At 41.0% G+C, this 20,726-nt stretch overlaps 1 protein-coding gene across 4 annotated transcripts in view; it reads left to right on the forward strand.

The window, feature by feature from the left end:
- Nucleotides 1-20,726, forward strand: part of LOC147024526 (synaptotagmin-9-like) — a 181,247-nt gene that overhangs the window by 39,227 nt on the left and 121,294 nt on the right. For all 4 annotated transcript variants that reach the window (XM_085884534.1, XM_085884533.1, XM_085884531.1 and 1 more), the window contains exon 3: nt 7,447-8,050. In XM_085884534.1, the coding sequence (XP_085740660.1) occupies nt 7,447-8,050 (604 nt within the window). The remainder of the gene's footprint in view (nt 1-7,446; nt 8,051-20,726) is intronic.

Below are 20,726 nucleotides of genomic sequence, written 5' to 3' on the forward strand. Positions count from 1 at the left end.
AATTTAGACTCGACTCTTATTGCCTTTTTCTCCCCTTGGACAAAAAAACAATGCTATGTTCAAGGGTTCCATTGCCAATCAGCTTGCGATCGCTTGCCAAACCAGCCGTTCCTTATCAACCGGTTTGTATGAAGTGCTTGCTTGAGTGCTGAGGACGCATGTTCTGCATTGCCAGCAGATATGTTTGCCATACCCAAAGCGATGTCGACGTTGTCTGTCGTTTCTCTTTGTCCTTGAAGTATTGGTTTATAGTTTGTATCTGTTTTAACAAAGCAACTCCACTGGCCTCCTTTGCTTGCTTTACCTTTCTCTTTTGAGCTCATACTTAAGTACAGCTGATCCATTTTTTTTTTAAACTGCCTCTTAAATCCAACAGTGCAAATCATTTGCATATTGGAACATGAATTTATTTTTAAAATGGGTTTTTTTTGCTTACAGACCTACGATTGCTTCGTCTATTAATTCACGTGGATTACTAAAAAAAAAAAGACAATAGATTTACGTAGTTTTGAATGGTCCCATATTGGGGTTAAACATTCCGTGACAGTGTGACAAATTAGCTCGTTGTGATATCACTGTGGCGGAGGTTGACATGGATGACAAGTGTCGAGTTCGTTTTTTTATTTCACAGTAAATGTGCATTTCCCAATCGGCCCATGACCAGATTTTGTCGCAGGTTGTGACTACAGTGAAGTCATTTTTATTGTATGATCATTGTACTATCAAGTATTGTCTGGTTTCGCACCACCAACGAGACTCGACTGTCGTGCAGCACTGAAAATACCCCAAACGGTAACTCGTAACTGGAAACATTCAATAACTAGAAGGGCACTCAGGAGAGCGCATACCTCCGCCACATAATGCCTGAGCCATGAGAACATATCGGGGCCAATGCATTTTTGAAATATCATGCTATATATAGTTTTTGGCCCTATCTCTCAATGGTGAAGAATCACTTTAAAGAATCAAATAATTCTCGTATCCAGATCCGGATTCAGATATTGACCGAAATCGAATCAATTCGTCCTTGCCACACACCCAACCTGTCCACCAAGTATTGTCCGAATCCGTGCACAACCTTTTGAGATATCGCGCTATATGTTGTTTTTGGCCCGATCTCTCAATGGTGAAGAATCACTTTAAGAATCAAATAATTCTCGTATCCAGATCTGGATTCAGATATTGACCTAAACCGAATCAATTCGTCCTTGCCACACACCCAACTTGCCCACCAAGTTTTGTCCGAATCCGTGCACAACTTTTTGAGATATCGCGCTATATGTTGTTTTTGGCCCGATCTCTCAATGGTGAAGAATCACTTTAAGAATCAAATAATTCTCGTATCCAGATCTGGATTCAGATCTTGACCTAAACCGAATCAATTCGTCCTTGCCACACACCCAACCTGCCCACCAAGTTTTGTCCGAATCCGTGCACAACTTTTTGAGATATCGTGCTATATGTCGTTTTTGGCCCGATCTCTCAATGGGCCAAACTTCAAAAAAATTATATTAGCCGGAGCCGGATCCAGATCTTCACCAAAATCGAATGAGTTTGTCCTGGTCACACACCAAACCTGTTCACAAAATTTCATCCGGTTCCATCTTGAACTTTTTGAGATATCGTGCAATATCATTTTTAGCCCCATCTCTCAATGGTGACGAATCAGTGAAATATTAAATAATTATTGTATCCAGATCTCGATTTGGATCTTCACTAAAATTGAATCGGTTCTTCCTAGTGGCTATCCCAACCTGTCCACCAAGTTTCGTATGAATTCATCCATAACGTTTTGGGAAATCATGCAATTTCGTTTTTAGCCCCGTCTCTCAATGGTGAAGAATCAGTTAAAAATGAAATAAATGTCGTGTACGGATCTGGATTCGGATCTTCACCAAAATTGATTCAATTCTTCCTAGTGGCACTCCCAACCTGTCCACTAAGTTTCATGTGAATCCATCCAAAACTTTTTGAGATATTGTGCTATATATCATTTTTGGCCCTATCTCTCAACAGTGAAGAATCACTTGAAAGATGCAGATCTGGATTCGGATCTTCACCAAAATTTAGAGTTGCCGTCCTTGGCCAGTCACCTATACACACAAAAAATTTCAAATGATTGCTTGAAAACTGTGGCCAAAATTCGTGTGACAAACAGACAAACAAACAGACAAACAAACAGACAGACAAACAGACAGACAAACAGACAGACAAACACTGCAGACCAACATACTTGGAGAAAAAAAACAAAAAATTAAAAAAAAAATTCGCCAAGTAACAAACAGACAGAAATGGGTGAAAACATGAGCTCCTTCACCTTCGGTGGCAGAGGTAATAATGGTGGATCTGGTATGGAACATTTTATCAGTGAAAGTATTTTTTTCCCAGGACCCTCATTGAGTTTGGGGGTCCTGGCGCATTGGTCTTGCGTACCCGTGTATTAATCCGCCACTGAACAGAGCAAAAGAGGGCAGGTTTTCAAGACACCTTCGCTGATACCGTCTGGGTTAGTTGCAGAATCAGAGTTCAGTGTTCCCAGAAACTCCTCCAACTTCTCAGGTGAGAAAAGCACAGATTCCATGAGCAGTTGTTTGTAACTAGGAAGGGAGGATCTCAGTAGCGAGAATTTGGGGACACAAGACTTGGAAGAAAACAAGGAATTGAGGTGTTCAGCATTCACATGCACACCGTTGGTTGTATTGCCATTTGAATTGAGGGAAGGGATGGATGGGAAGCATACTCCAGAGACAGACTTAACAAGGTGCCACCAAGTCTTTGAAGAAGGAGACAGATTTCAAAGTTCAGCCTTGAGGTTGTCCAGATGTTGTTTCCTGGCTCTCCTGAGAGTGGACACAGGTTTAATTTTAACAGGAAAAAGGCATTTCTCAAATGAGATGACATCCAGTCGTCTCTTCCGTTTAAAGTATTACACATTCATTCCAAGCATTCTGGCCCTGTGGGTGATGATGTATGGGTTTTTGTATAACCATGAGCCGTGGGCTTCTTCTTTCGTATGCAACAAAAGGCTTCTGGGTAGCATCATTGCCTGAGGGCACGGCTGTGCCAATGATGCAAAGCCCTCTGCTGGTTCGGGCAGGAATTTGGAATTTGGCCATGGTGCCAGTGATAGCTCACCGACTCTTTGCGAAGGACATCGTGGGAACTTTATCGTCCACCAACTAATGCAGGCAGTTTAACATCCATCTGAGGGAAGGCACACACATTGGTGAATGACCCTGCCTGTGAAACACTTGGATGACAGTTTATAGCTGAGTAGAGATTTGAACCCAGGCTCGATAGCTTAGAGATGAATGTGCGTAACTCGAGGCCATCGTGCCAGTCCTGTTTTGGTCTTTGGACCAAAGTGCATTTCTTCGTCAAACAGGCTTTGATGACTGTTTTTTTGGTCATGTGGCTGAAATACATGTCTTTACCTTTGTTATAATGTTGGATTAAAAAAAAGAAATATTTTTATGTATAAAAAAGCATCTCTCAACAGGGAGCAACAACTTGGAAGCCAGAAATGCAGCCACGGATAGATACCTTTTCCCATGGTGCCAGCTGGCAATTTCGCCAAAAAAGGGCTTTTATTAATATTTTTTATATCCATATTGTATTTCACTAATTCTGTTTGGTGTTGTTTTATGATCTTTATGAAAACTAGTTTTAATCTGCAAACTTGCTCCCTGTGTTAGCATACATCTGACTAACTGTTTAAATCTATTGACAAGTTCAGTGCTGTGTGTGGGTTTTCTCAGTTATAATTATTTCACCTGTAACTGTACCATAGAATCGCGCGCGCGCGCGCGCACACACACACACACACACACACACACACACACACACACACACACACACACACACACACACACACACACACACACACACACACACACACACACACACACACACACACACGAGAGTTGCAGCAGCAGTCACAGAACCCCTTTAGGGTGAGACTAATTTTTTTTGAAACAGTTGACACAAAAGTTGTACCCCACGAATTGTTTCACACCGAAATATCCTTTATTCACAAGATTTTACAATAAGACCCTTCTTCCAATTTAATGGTAATCCAGAGTGACAATTATTTCATGGACACATTTGTCTATCCCTAACCATGCCTTGCATCGGGCTGGCACAGATGACATTCAAGAATGTGTTTCCCACCAAAAGTTGACACCAATAAAGACCACATTCATCGTTTATATGTCAATCGTACGTCCTGGCTGTAATGGTGAGCATCGGCCATGGATTATGTCTCACACGACATTATGCTATCGTGTGAGATGTAATTTCACATTACAAAATACATTATAAATGACGAATGTGGTCATCATTGCTTAGATATTTATCGGTATCCCGTCCTGATGAGGGTAAATGAACCCAAAATCCGAATAGGTGGCTCCATTTGATGCATACTTGATGTTGACCATGTAATCTTTGTCTGTTTGACAGAGTCGCCGTGCCGAGGCCTCCGGATTGGAGGTGACACTTTGCTGTAGGACTTTATGTCCATTGGAAATTGGAGGAGTGCTCATCACGCTCCTCATCTTTCGAGATATATATATATATATATATATATATATATATATATATATATATATATATATATATATATATATATATATATATATATATATATATAAATATATATATATATATATATATATATATATATATATATATATATATATATATATATATATATATATATACATACATGTACATATTTACACCTTCGAGCTTGATAGAGCAAAAGGGCACAGCTTGTGTCCAATAGCAGCCAAAGCTGCACTATCTGTGAGCAGTAATGTCCATTTGCCAGATGAGCACATTACCTGTGCCTTCCTGCCCCACCAAACAGGAGGTGGGGTTGCGAACAGCCACAACAATAAATCAAAACAAGGTCTTTCCGACCTGATAAATGCATCATGTCATTAAACACCATGAGTGCATGCATACCGTTTTGCTTCAGCAGCATACACTTGAGTCTATTTTATAGACCGAGGAGTTAAATATCACAAGTAAAGATCTTACCTTTGTTATGAGCTCATCAGGATTTTTCCCCATGAAATGCCACAATAAGTTATCTATACACCTTAACATGGATTTTGTCCAAGGCAGAAAACCCCTTGAGGAGGGAGCAAATGAAGTCGCGACAACCTCCATCGTGTGACCCTTAATTCCCATGCCAAGTTTGGTTGAGGTTGGATAAATAACGGCCGAATGTATCACAGACAGACAGGGACCAAATTGCGTATTTTCGTATGATAAACAAAATATTAAACTCTCAACCGTTTTGGAGCCGTGAACCCAGATGCCACACCAGCATTTGCTGCAAACAGCACTCCTTTTATCCCCTAAACTATTTCCATCCTTTTCAAAATGTGAGACCCAGCCATAAACATTTTTCTACTCCATGCACGTGAAGCAAAAAGCGGTGTTGAGCAATTGGTTCATGTCCATCTGTCTGTCCACAAATGTCAGTTGATGATCGAGGAACAACTTAATTTGAATTGAATGTCATACTGTATTTTGAACACGAATCAGAACATAAATTGGAAAACAAACCTGTCGTTTAACAGTACTTTGTCTCTGAATTTGCCCCGATTGCACGTGTGCATATTGGAGTGAGATCATTTTCCTTTACTCTGTCTGCCTGCCTGGCAGTGAAACAAGATTGAAAAATAATTTCAAACAGGAAACTTACTGTTTTTAAGGACATTATAAAGAACACAAACAACAGACACAAAGAACTCATGTAACATGTTAGATCGGGTGGTGTATTAGCCACTGTGCCAACGGCGGTAAAATAGTGATAAACTTTTGGAAATGATTTGTTTATACGACTTTTACAATCTTTCTTTTATGAAAATTGAGTTATACACTTGAACACTGTGGAGCACAAATCGCCTTCTTATTCTTAGAACAAACATAAGTTGCGGTGTGCATCAGGGTGGTGAAAAAGATTGCTTGACTATCACTAAATTTCTGGAAGTTTTTTTTAAACATTCTTTGAAATCACTGAATTATGACTGGATAATTTGACGATGAGATAACATCTGGATTTCCTTTCATTATTATCTCTCATGTGCAAATAACCAGTCGCAGAGTGCAACAGTTGTTGAACCAAAGACTGCTTTGGATTCATTCAGAATACCGGACTTTTTTTGGATTTTTTTTCACTGAGTGACCAGTGGTAGAATGTGTGCCTGGTCCTCGAAGATGGAAGGGCACTCTTGTGTCAGCATACACCACCACTGACAGCATAATGAAAGTAGTTTAATGCTACAAAATAATGCGAGTTCATCTATGAAAAGATTGTAGACAGAAACAGCAACCAAAAGAGGAAATAATGTAAAGCTTGATATTGCCTTGGTAATGACACAGGTATCCGATGATTTATCGCTGCACTACTGGTGTGAACCCAGTAATATTTTTAGCATAAAAAAAAATTACTTTTTCACATCCCTCAAAATAAAAGGTATTCAAGTCCATTTAACAGACCATAAAATTAAAAATATTCGAGTATGAAAACCATCAGAAAATATATATATATATATATATATATATATATATATATATATATATATATATATATATATATATATATATATATATATATATATTGTCATTGATCATGTTAAATGAAGAGAGCTTTTAGCAGTGAGGAAATGGTTAAAATTTCATCTCATGCAGGAATTGAATCAAGGTCCTCTTGCTTGTTGAGCATCCTAGCAACAATGTCACATGAAAAAAACAAAACAATAATAATATTGTAATAAAGCTGTTACAGAATATAATAATAATAATAATAATAATAATAATAAATACAAACGTGCACACATACTGTATGTGCAGTTCATGATACAATAATAAAGCAGTGAAGACAATGTTAATAATATAACCACCACTGCCCTTTGATATCACATCTATTTTTTGTTTGCTGTAAAATTTGTTTGTTCAAAGCAAGTTCATCTATGTCCTCTGCAAGATGACATTTTGAACACGATGAGGTTGAAAGGGGAGAAAAGCTGTGTTACAGACTCATCCGGTTGCTTGTCGGAAAAAAAGCAAAGAGCAATGTTGAAAGCATCAGGAATCTGTTTGATATGTCACCAACATGAATCGACAAGGAAGTTTCCTGGCTATATTGTCTGTCAGAGGCACATAAAAGTAGAAGTGAAAAAAGTGAAGCTGCATAGAGGCCGAGATCATGGATCATAGCAGGATGCTTTTTGACTTATCCGCCTTCGTTTGTTGAGATGGGGAATAAATAAGTGTGCAATTGTATTTTGTTTATGCTCTCAAGGGACAAAAAAAAAAAAGTGGAAATGCATTCCTGGGATTGATTGCTTCATGAATAATGCAAAGGTTTACGAAAGGTTTTTTGACGGCACTTACACGTTCCTGTGATCATCCGGCACTGCCCTTGTCTTGCAGGCACAGCTCGTATCGTAAGTCGTTGCCACAGGCGGACTCTGCTGGTGCTGAAATGGCGACTGAGAGTGACACATCATTGCGAAAACAAGAGCAAAGCACATACATCGGGCGCATAAAACCCGAATTGTATAGGCAACGGCCGCAAGGAGCTGGCACAGATGAGATTCAAACGGTCGAGAGATGCGGGGCAGTGGGCGGTACCATGCCTGAAAAGGCTTACTGTGGAAAGCTGAACGTGCTTCTTCGTTACAACTACGAAACGGAGCAGCTTGTGATAAAGATCCACAAGGCAGTCGACCTGCCTGCCAAAGACCTTTGCGGTACCTCAGATCCATACGTGAAAATTTACCTACTGCCTGATCGAAAGCGCAAGTTCCAAACCAAGGTTCACCGTAAGACTCTCAACCCAGTCTTTGATGAGACTTTCCACTTTGAGGTGCCATACAACGACCTGCAACGACGCAAGCTGCATTTCAGCATCTATGATTTTGATCGCTTCTCACGCCATGACATAATCGGACAGATTGTAGTGGACAACCTGTTGGAGATAGCAGACACAGCACGCGAGTCTTCCATCTGGCGCAATGTAGAAGAGACAACCACTGTAAGTGTATCTTTTGATGCTTTTCTATTTAACACATAATTCACACAACTATGGTGCCTTTTATGTTACTATCATGATAATATGCATGTTAGCATTATTATGAGAGCAGTTTTTTTTTTCGGCAGAAAATTGAACTTATATTTACAAACACTTAACTTTAGTTTTAATTTCAGATATTTGTTTGAAATTGTGGAGATAGAGAGAGAGAGAGAAAGAGAGAGAGAGAGAGAGAGAGAGAGAGAGAGAGAGAGAGAGAGAGAGAGAGAGAGAGAGAGAGAGAGAGAGAGAGAGAGAGAGAGAGAGAGAGAGAGAGAGAGAGAGAGGTATAGAGAGAGAGAAAGAGAGAGAGAGAGAGAGAGAGAGAGAGAGAGAGAGAGAGAGAGAGAGAGAGAGAGAGAGAGAGAGAGAGAGAGAGAGAGAGAGAGAGAGAGAGAGAGTGTGTTAATGAAAGAAAGAATGAATTTATCATAAATAGGTAAATTTGGCAAATCCTGTAAGGCAAAATATTGGACAAGGAGCGACTTTACCATGCAGGAAATCCATACTAATACAGCTATTTTAGTTTTCCGCCCCACTTACTATGCAGCAGTCAAGAGGTGGACAAATGAGTTCAAAGCAGGAAAGGAATTGGTGAAACATTATTTCTGCATTTTTTTTTTTGTCCTCTCATTTACATCAGAAGGTGAAAATGTTACCAAGATGGAAAAAGAAAATTTTTATTCACTGTGGATTAATTACTAAGGACATTGCTGACACGTCTGACCAAATGGTGCAGAGCTTGCACACTCACATATGAGCTGTCCAGTCAGGGTTCTATTCTCGAATGAACTATAAACTGTCTGATTGGTGCATCGCAGGCAGAGCGCTGCATTACAAAGTATGTCGGCCCTCAGATGGACCTTAATCTGGAGGCCAGTATGTTGAATCTAGTTGGTGGATGTTAAAAATTCTACATGATCTTTCAATGAACAGTCAGAGTTTATGCTGATACCCAAGATTCCATATTCTAGACTTACGGGGGCATTACATTAGCAACACAACTTCCCTCCCAGGATCGAATAAATCTGCAAACAGGTGTTGCATATAGATGGCTGCATGGATTATGACTAGTTAGACTTGGTGAAGTTTTCTTCGTGAAAACGATGAAACAGACTAGCTCGTGAACCTCTACACACACCGCCGTCATTGTTAACATCTAGGAGCAAACGAGCAAGAAAACAATTGTTTGCCAAGTAAGTCTCCAGAAGGAAACCCATTTGGCACACAAGACAAGAGAACAGATGAGGCAACAACAGCAAATATCTGAACAGATGTTGGAGAGATATAGAGAAGGAATATTGAAAAGTTGCCTCAGTTTTAACCCGGAATGAAACATTAATTTGCTATTTCAATCTGGAATGCAAACAATAAAGTATGTCTTGGAAGCATTTGATTCCCCTCCATCAAAAACCCTCCAAGTCAAAGCTTCATTGGAGGAGTGTTATTATAGCTTTGATCCTTTACAATTCCGACCGAACCATTCTGATAGATCATATACAAAAACAAAGCATGTTGCAGATTGCATTTTGGTGAAACACATCTGTCTGACGAAGTGTTTTTTTTTTTTTTCCAACTGGCTGACATATCAGTTACCTGCTCTGTAGGGCTGGCAGGATGGCCCAAAGGTGTGCACACTCACCTCGAAGCTGTCGAGCCTTGGTTCAAATCTCGGCGCAGCTATTAAATGTCATCCCGGTGTTTCACAGGCAGGGTGATTAATCATTGTGTGTGTTGTTCCTCAGATGGACATTCAACTGGGCATTGTGACAATCGATCACTGACAGAGAGAGATCGATCATTTGGGTAATCGATCACTGACACCCTGGACAAATTCCAAATTCCTATCCTAACCTAAAGAGGGCATTGCATCTGCAGCCCAGCCACACCCTCAGCAAATGATGCTACCCCACAGCTTTGTGTTGCATACGACAGAAGGAGAAGAAGCTGTTACATAACTTCAGAAGAATACATACAACTTCACAATAATGTGCAGTTCATACAAATGATGTAATTGAGGATTCAGAGCTATCTTTGTTAATGGTGGCTTGAAACAGTTAATTTTTTACTATATATATATATATATATATATATATATATAAAATATTTACTTTGGCAGATTATTTTCTGAGATTAAATTATTTTTTACCATTAATTGGTATCTCGCTGGCAAAGGTTTTCCTGTAAGTAGATTGGTTGGTCTGGTCTGTTAATTTTTCAGTCCGTCTGTCAGTTTATCTGTCTGTATGTCAATCACCTGCGGGTCGCATTTCCACTCTGATCTAGATGAAACTTAATCACCTGTTGGTGGTTGTGACAAGCTGGAAGCCTCTTGTTTTTGAGGTAAATCGTTCAAAAAGCAAAGGTCAAGGTCAAGGTCACAAATCATCAATTTTCATCCGATTTTATTATATGTAAATACACACACACACACACACACACACACACACACACACACACACACACACACACACACACACACACACACACACACACACACACACACACACACACACACACACACACACACACACACACACACACACACAGTGTGTACAATATATGCAGCATATACTGTATATAAAACCGAAAAACAAGTGGATGGGTGTGAACCATCGTCGAGGTGGTCTCGGTCGACCCATGTGAGTATGTCTATGAATTACGTACTGTTTGAACATAAGTTGGACGGTGAGTATGTCTACTAATTACTCATCATTGGACCTTGAATGCATCTCTTAATTACCTGTGGGAATTACAGGATATTGGAACATACCTAAAGACATTTCAACCTTTTGAACCCCGAGACCTTTTAGACCCATTAAGTCTTTTAGACCGCTTTCGACCATTTCAGACATTTTAGACCCTTTGAACCTTTGAAGACCATATATACCCCTTTGGCCCTTTTGACATGTACACCGTTTAGACCACTTAGACCCTTTGACACTGTAAACCCATTGACCCTATTTTAACACTTTAGACCCCTTTAAACTCTTTAGAATCCTTTATACTATTTTAGACCTTTAAGACCCCTTCGACTCTTGAAGAACTTTACACCCTTTAGACCACTTATACCCCTTGACCCTTAGACCTTTTAGACCTTTCGACACAATAAACTCTTTTTCTTTCTTTTTCTTCTTTTTCTTCATTCGTATTCAGCATAAGGATGCAGAATAGCATCATCGGTTGAGGGCATGGCTGTGCCACTGATACAATGCCCTCTTCTGGTTAGGGCAGGAATTTGGAATTTGGCCATGGTGTTGGTGATCGCTCGCCTACTATTCGTGAAGGATGCCATGGGATCTTTTATGACCATCAACAAAAGCTGGTAGATGGGACACCCATTTAACGTCCATCCGAAGAATGGCACACTCATTGATGATTCACCCTGCCTTTGAAACACTGGGGTGGCAGTTTAAAGCTGGGTCAGATTAAAATTCAATTTAAACAGCTTAGAGGAAAGTGTGCGTACCTCTTGGGCCATCCTGCCGGCTGCATCGACCCTCTTTGGACAATTTAGACTCCTTACACACCTTCAGACCCTAACTACTCTTGTGAAATACCTTTAGATCTTTAGACCCCTTCAGACCTCGTAAACACCTCCGACCCTTTAGACCTGATGATGCGTTAAATCCCATTAGATGCACACCACAATACATCAACAGACTTCTTGCAATACATTGACTATACTTTTTTCAGCAAGTAATGCGCAATATCCACCCACCCGGAGGTTGGGTACTCTGCGAATTTGAACAGAATTTGCATATTGGGTTCACCAATCAACACCTAGAAACAAATTGATTATTTGGATTTTGCATTTTTCGTGCTATGCACAAAATCTTTCTTGTTTCAATTATTCAAAAGACTGAAGGATAATATTAAAGAGAAATTACATGGAAAATTTAGCCAATAAATATTACTTCTCCAGTACAATAGTCCATACACACGTCTCACACTGGAACTGCAAAGGAGACAGAAATAAGCTTTTCAATCTTTCTTTAAGGTTGTAGGAGGTTTGTGAGATGAAGGAAAATTATGTTAAAAATATGATTGCAACAATCGACTTGGTGTCAATGTCCAGGATCAAAAATGTACTTTTCAGCCATAATATGCCCTTCATAATAGTTTAATACAGTTAACCATGCACATGTAAGAGTCAAAGTTCACTGAATGCACAACTTATTCCACTTTACAAAATTATAGTTTTGGAACAATATCATAATAATTTTAATTGTAACTTTTTTACAAAGGTCAAATATATATATATATATATATATATATATATATATATATATATATATATATATATATATATATTGTTGTGGTTTCCCGCCGGCGCATCGCCACAAGCACGACCCTCGATGAAGCAGTGGGGCCGTCTCAGCTCGATCGCCCGGAATTTACAGATCGCTGGCCTGGGTAAGCCCGGGTCGACGGGTCCTGGTAGTTTTAGGACCGAAATACGCCAATGGGGAGATCACATTGGGTAGGGTTAATTGCCAACTTCAACTTACCTAAGTACCCACGTGATCCAGCTACCGGGGTACTTTGCCCACGGCGGAACTCGTACGGAAACGAGCCGCTTAAGCGGCCCGTCCCGTGTGCGTAGCCGAGCGGTGATATCGCGGAATTCCGCCGGCCCGATTATCTTGGGACCCTGGCAATGGTCGACTAATCCCTCACACGCACGACATGTTCAGCCAATGAAGGAAACGACACGACGAGCGGAGTACATTTAACAATTGGGTTTTTATTGCAAATAATGAGGGAATTGTTAGGGAGCACGCAAGGGGACTTATACCGAATAAAAAAGCAAGGCAAATAATATACAGCACAGGCACTTATGCAACTTTACTACTTACAAGACTGGCGCCACAAACAGACACACGCACAACCAGATAGAAATGGACCCCCTGGGTCTTTAATGGGACCTCCAGCTCGGAGAACAGTCGGGCTGAGGGTCAGGGTAGCTGGCTACCTTGCCACGAGTGCGCAGCTGGACGTCCCCTGGTCGTGAGACTGGTGTCGCCGTCCCAGCCAGGCGGAAGGTGACGGTGCGAAGCTCTGGCGCCGGGATGAGGTCGTTTTAGGAGCCAAGGTGATGAGACGGGCAGAGAAGAAAAACGGGATAAGACAAGCATGGAACGAACGACGACGAAATCTCCTCATAACAGCGCTTTTTGTGTACGTTCTTTTAAAATCCTCATCCGTAGGAAACACAGCCGACTCAAGAACAACCTTCCCCTCCTCAGAACACACCTTCTCCCCCTCCCGTTCAACGAACCTTCTCTCCTCCCCACTCGCCCTCCCATTGGAATGGAGGCTCCATGTGACTCCTCGTCCGCTCCCGATTGGACAGGCGCGCGGTGGGCGGGGCACTCCCTCCCTTGGGCGGAGTCTCCAGCGGGGGGGGGGGCATTCGTGGCTCCGCCTACGGCCTCTCCTCAGACCGCGTGGTTAATGGCGACGGTGCTGGGTCGGAGGCGGAGCGCGGAAAATGCCGATTGGCCACGGTGGCGTGGTGACAGGAGTGAAGCGAAGGCAAGGGCGATGCGATGCTATCGGCGGTGGAGTCGATGATGTAGTTGGTGGTGTAAAAAAATAAGAAAAATAAAACCTAATTATTAAAACAACTTCACAGCGCAGAAACATTTAATCACCCATTAGACCAGGGTCGGGACCCTAACTGGCAACATCTAACTGAGCTAAAGGACCTGAATGTTGAGTGCGATAGCTTTCCAAATCCACAAATATATATATATATATATATATATATATACATATATATATATATATATATATATATATATATATATATATATATATATATATATATATATATATATATATATATATATATATATATATAGTTGTGGGCCAGGGGTCGGTGGCGAGAACGACCGCAAGGTGGGGGAGGTTATGCCGTCTCCCACCAGGCTCCCCGGAATTGTAAGGCCGTCGCTCCGGATAATTCCGTGAGCTGGTGGGTCGCTGACCTGACCGTGGACGCCAATATCTCAACCGCGTAGCGTAGGGCCTGTTTGTCTGAAACCAATTTACCAAAGTAGCTACATGATTTAACCTACCGGGGAAGCCACGCCCTCGGAATGCTTGGTCGAACCGGATTTACTCTACCAGCAGCGGTAGATTCACACTACCGACAACCGCTTTGCCACCTACCTTTCCGGCTCGTTGCAGTCGAGCGGGGCCAGCCCAGGACGTCTCGGCTATGATAGACCGATTACCGGGGATGAAACCCCGCTTATACTCAGACCCAGACCATGCGAGACCAATGTAAGAAGGGACAGAAACAGACTGGGAACATTTCTAATACATTTATGAACAGTAAATAAAGACAAAGGCAAGACGGCGCGAATATGCAAGCAGGGAAATATTTTCAATAAACAAAAACACTTACTCAGTTCTACTTATACACGGGCTCACATGCAGACACACACACAAAAAGAAAAGAATCCCCAGCGTCTTTATTTGACCCTCGCAGCCGTGAAGAGAGACAAGCTGGGGGTCAAAGTTTGGTGGGTACCTGGTCGTCGGAGGGAAAGCGTGCTCTATAGTGCGGCGCCTGCCAAATGTTGGCGGTTTAGTCCCAGTCGCACGTGTGGGACTCGTGGCTCGTGGCAGAGCTCACGTGGTGAATAGTCGGGGGTCCACAGAACTCCTCTCCCAGTAACAGCCACCGTGATGAACGAACCAGACTGCTCACAGCCACCGTGAAAACTCCTCCTTACTCAGAGTCTCGGAGATGTATCTCTTTCCACCACAGGGAGGGCTCTTGGCGAAAAACGCCTCGCTGTCCACCCCTCATTGGACAGGGTCCTACGGCCCATCTTTACGGGGTGGGGAATTGGCCCCTGCTGGGAAACCCCAACCGCTCTTTCCACGAGGGGTCAAACTTGATGAGTAACAGTATAATGATGCAACGGCCCCTCCCGGGAAACCCCAGCCAGTCCTCCACACGGGCCTCCTCCACACTCGACGAGTAACAGTATCAACGTTGCAAAGGTACGTTGGTGGTGCAGCCGTTTGTCGGTGGATTGTGACGGGCCGAGGGGTCATGCAGATGGCTTGTTGGTTGTTAGATGGAAAGATTTAATAACCTAACTAAAATAAGTCGCAACGCACATTTTTATTCTCCCATGAGACAAAAGGAAAGGGATCTGACTACACATGTACTTAACGGGATAACTGACTTTTGGGACCTGTATGTTGAATGCAAATGGTTTCCAGATCCGTAACAATATATTCATATATATATATATATATATATATATATATATATATATATATATATATATATATATATATATATATATATATATATATATATATATATATATTCATATATATATATATATATATATATATTCATATATATATATATATATATATATTCATATATATATATATATATATATATATATATATATATATATATATTCATATTCATATATATATATATATATATATTCATATTCATATATATATATATATATATATATATTCATATATATATATATATATATATTCATATATATATATAATAGCCTGGTGTTGGCGCAGTGGTTAGGGCAGCGGCTTGGGATCCAAAATGTCCTGAGTTCAAGCCCCGTTGGGCCACTGAATTAATACACCAGGGGGTGGACTCAGCCTGTCATCCTTTCGAGGTCGGCAAAGTGAGTACCAGTGTACTGGGCCGGTGTATACCCCGGTTAAAATAAGTGTACCATATCCCTGTGACGTAAGAGGCGACCAGGGTTGCATCAGGAAGGGCATCCGACGTAAAACATGTGCCAAATCACGATGCGGATCATACGGATGATCCGCTGTGGCGACCCCTAACGGGAGCAGCTGAAAGAAGAAGAAGAAATATATATATATATATATATATATATATATATATATATATATATATATATATATATATATATATATATATATATATTCAAAATAAAGACCAATTACTGCACCGTAGTCCCAAGAAGAGAGCCAGACATAACATGACACACACACACACACACACACACACACACACACACACACACACACACACACACACACACACACACACACACACACACACACACACACACACAGTACTCGTAAATATTTATGAAAGCTATTTTATTTAAAGTTATAATCTTAACTTAAAACAAATTGACTGATTTCCTAACTGCCTGGATCATCAGCTGGGCACCGTTTTTCATCGAGGTTTCGAGATATAATAAAATTAAAACCTATATATATATATATATATATATATATATATATATATATATATATATATATATATATATATATATATATATATATATATATATATATATATATATATATATATATATATATATATATATGCGAGGTGTGTTCAAAAAGTATCCAACCTTAATTTTTAGTGCGTAAACAAATGAAGCTAGGGAGGCCTGGTTTGGTGCACGTATGTAGGCGATCCTAATCCGTATGTGTGAATATTTTCCCACCTGCAGAAGCTGTCAGTCGCCGACAGACCGCCGATAAGTGAGGAAGTGTAAGTGAGCGCCGTCGGATTTTCGTTTTTGACAAAATGACGGATCACTGTGGTCTCATCGCCAGTGATCACTGTGTTGAAGAAGTTGGGATCGCTGTTCACAGTCTCCAGCATGTCCTGTGCGATCTCCAAACGGAGTTGCTTCTGCTTGATCGTTAGCAGCTTTGGCACGAACTTCGCTGAGATTCTCGTTTAGCCCAAATCCTCAGTCACAATGGAATGAACGGATCCAATGCTGACGCCCGCCTCGTCTGCAAGTTCTCTGATCGTGATTCGACGATCCTGCATCAGCAGGGTCCTCACTTGGTCAACGACGATCTTATTTCGTGATGTTGAGGGCCTACCAGAACGTGCTTCACTTTCCACTGATGTGCGATCATCTTTGAAGCGGTTGTACCACTCTTTTATCTGTGTGGTGCCCATTGCTTCGTTCCCGAAGGCCTGTTGAATCATGCGAATCGTTTCCACTTGGGAATCGCCAAGCTTTACACAAAATTTGATGCAGTAGCCTTGTTCAAGTTTTTCCATCATTTTGTCAAAAACGAAAATCCGACGGTGCTCACTTACACTTCCTCACTCATCGGTGGTCTGTCGGTGACTGACAGCTTCTGCAGGTGGGAAAATATTCACGCATACGGATTAGGATCGCCTACATACGTGCACCAAACCACGCCTCTCTCGCTTCATTTGTTTACGCACGAAAAATTAAGATTGGATACTTTTTGAACACACCTCGTATATATATATACATATGTATAATATGAAAGCTCTTTCTAACCACTGGCTGACTCATTGACTTCTATTAAAGATCGGTTCCTTCAAGGTGACGTAGAAAGCTGAAATTTTGTGTGCCGATGGACATTGAAGCCGGTACACCAGAAAAATCCACAGAATTGTCAAACAACATCCATAAATGAAAATGTAAATAAATAAATAAATAAATAAATAAATGAAAAAAAATGTATGTGAGTGCAGGTCACCCAAAATGCAAATCACCCAAGACAATGAGGAAGCAAGGTAATTTTGTGTGCCGATGGACATCGAAGCCAATACACCAGGAAAAATCGCAGAACCATTGGAAAGCATCTGTAAATGAAAACATAAATAAATTAAAATAAATAAATGAAAAAATTAAAGAACAAAACAAATGAAGGTGAGCGACTGGAGACATTGGAGAAGCATGGTCCATCATTGTTTACAATGTGTAAGCATACCCCACTAGTATGTGATTCCCTATTGTCTTGGGGAAGAGTGAGGCAGGGGTCGGGGAGGTGGGGAGAGTGATGCTTCAACAAATGTTGCTTTCCACTGCGAGAGGGAGGGGTGAGAGAGAGAGAGAGAGAGAGAGAGAGAGAGAGAGAGAGAGAGAGAGAGAGAGAGAGAGAGAGAGAGAGAGAGAGAGAGAGAGAGAGAGAGAGAGAGAGAGAGAGAGAGAGAGATGAAAAAAGAGAGAAAGGTGAGGGGTGCAGGTGGGGTTAAAGAGAATGATATGTGATGCTGAATGACCAAACACACGCACACAAAAAAAACCTCATGTCAGAACAGCTGTACACACAACACAACAGAGTTTGTATAGTAATCCACTGGCACATCTGCAAAAGCATTGAACATGAACCAAAAGCAATCACTGAAAACATGGAAGTACCTTCTACTCACGTATGACCGAATGATCCCATCGAGCATGAACATCGAAAATAAAGCATTGCAACCAGTGTCATACGTCGGTACAAAAATGAGAAGTCATTGCTGATTAGGGTATTAATACCAGTGATTTTGGACTAAACGATGCAGAAATCAAGAAAATGACCAAACACAAAGACGACAAAAGAAAATGACCACAGATCTGCTAATGTCTCTGTTCCCCACTGTATTGTCCTTCCCACTCCCGCCCCTCTTGTCTTATGCCCCCCTTACTGTGTGTTTGCTCTCATACGAGCCTCGACAAGGTATACAAAAAAAAATAAAGCTCAAGAATGAATTGAAAAGATCCTGGAAGCTGACGAATGCCAAAGTTGTACCAGTGATAATCAAATTTCATCGGAATTGCGTGTGTAGTTTCTGGGAAGAAAGCAAAAGCATATTTTGTGGGGCAACCCACCTCTCCCCAAAGACCCTCCTGGACCCCAATTACTTTTTACTGTCGTGAGCAAACTTTAGTACATCATGGTTGGTGAAGATTGTGGTCAAGTTTCATCAGAATTGTATGTATCGTTTCTGAGAAAAAGCAAATACCTCCACACCCCACCTGGTCAGCTCTGAATCTGATTTGTACATGCTACAGTCCCATCAACAGGGGTGAAAGATGGGGGACCAGGGGGAAGGTTGGGAGAGAGAGAGAGAGAGAGAGAGAGAGAGAGAGAGAGAGAGAGAGAGAGAGAGAGAGAGAGAGAGAGAGAGAGAGAGAGAGAGAGAGAGAGAGAGAAAGAAAGAGGAGTGGAGAGAGAGAGAGGGAGGAGTGGAGCTGGAGAGGGGGGGGCAGGGGAGGAGTCGAAGGGAGAGAGAGGGGTCAGGGATGGAAAGTGGGATTGGGGTGGGAGAGAGGGGGGTAGGGTTAGGAGGGAGAGGGGTGAGGGATTCTGGCAGATGTGATGTCCAGTTTATCATCCATCCGAGAAACAACACCCACAGTGATGAATCACCTGGCATGTGCAACACCGGGAGAACAGTTTAGAGCTGGGTTGGGATGCAAATCCAGTCAACACAGAGTGAGCATGCCTCTCGGCTCTCCTGCCGTGATGTGACCATTCCTTCCTTCATTACTGAATTTTTTTTCTCATTGTGATCATATAATTTATTTTGCCTTCCAACCTCAAGTGTATAACCACGGTATCACAATTGAAAGTTGAAGAACACGCTAAGTGGCTTCACCACGCGATGCATGAAACATTTGAAGAAACTTTTGAAAACGAAACATTTAATTTTTATTTGTATTTATCTATGCCGAAGTGATGGGTCGTATAACAACGTCAAACATGGGAAACGTTGTGAAAAATAAAATTTCACATTTTCAGCAAGGCAACCACCGCCTGTTGCACTGCAGAACATGTGGCCAATGCAGGCGAGTTGCCCTGAACTTTGTTCAAGTCGATCTATATACAGTATTCAGTGACAGTGCGAATATTGTAGAGTGCTGGCTTAAGCACTCCAACAAAACGGTTGATAAGAAAAGGCTGCCTGGACACGCAATTGGCAATCATTAAACTATCATACTCAACATACACCCCCCGGAGACACCCGAAATGTCAAATATGTCCAAATTGGACAAATTAATACTTTTGTTCGAGTTAAAACTGCTTCTAAGTTCGATTCTGGAGCTTAAATTTTGTAATTCTCTTTCGTTTAAGAGATACTCATGGTGATCGCATGTAAGGAAATGAAATAAAGCAATGAACGCTGACGTCTCCAGGCATTATAAGTATATGATGAACAGGCATTCGACAATATGTGTGAAGAAAGTGAAAAAAAATTAATTCATCATAAAGAAATCATTGCGACCTTTTCCAATTCAAGCCAAGATTGAGCAGGCCAAAAAACATGGCGGCTTCAGACCCCAGCAAGATTACCGAGGAAACGCCAAAAGACCCCAGAGAGTGAGGTGGCCGAGGATCACCTGATGAAGGATATAATTCAATAAGGTCGTTAATTGTCTTTAAAAGGGGTGTTTTAATTAAGTCAAATACCAAATTTTCAGTCATGCACTTTCTTGGAGTTTTCTTCGTGTGCATGCAAAGTTTCAGGCTACTAGTTTTATAGTTCTGGACTTATGGAGGAGACACATTGACACGCACAAACACACATTGACATTTATTAGTATAAGATTATATATATATATATATATATATATATATATATATATATATATATATATATATATACACACACATACACACGTATCTGTGCGTAACCAGTTTGAAGAAATGCAGATACTTCTCTTACTCATCAGAGAGCTTAACATAGTTGAAAAAGTTGAAGGACAACCTTGGAGAAAATTCAAACAAATATGAACTTTTAAGACAGGTTTTGAAGAGAGCTAAGCTATGTATGTATGTATGTATGTATGTATGTATGTGTTATTTTTATGTACAAAATTTGAACTAA

The sequence above is a fragment of the Eptatretus burgeri genome, chromosome 6, assembly GCF_056783735.1.
Source record: "Eptatretus burgeri isolate ZD-2024b chromosome 6, Ebu_testis_v1, whole genome shotgun sequence".
NCBI lineage: Eukaryota > Metazoa > Chordata > Myxini > Myxiniformes > Myxinidae > Eptatretus > Eptatretus burgeri.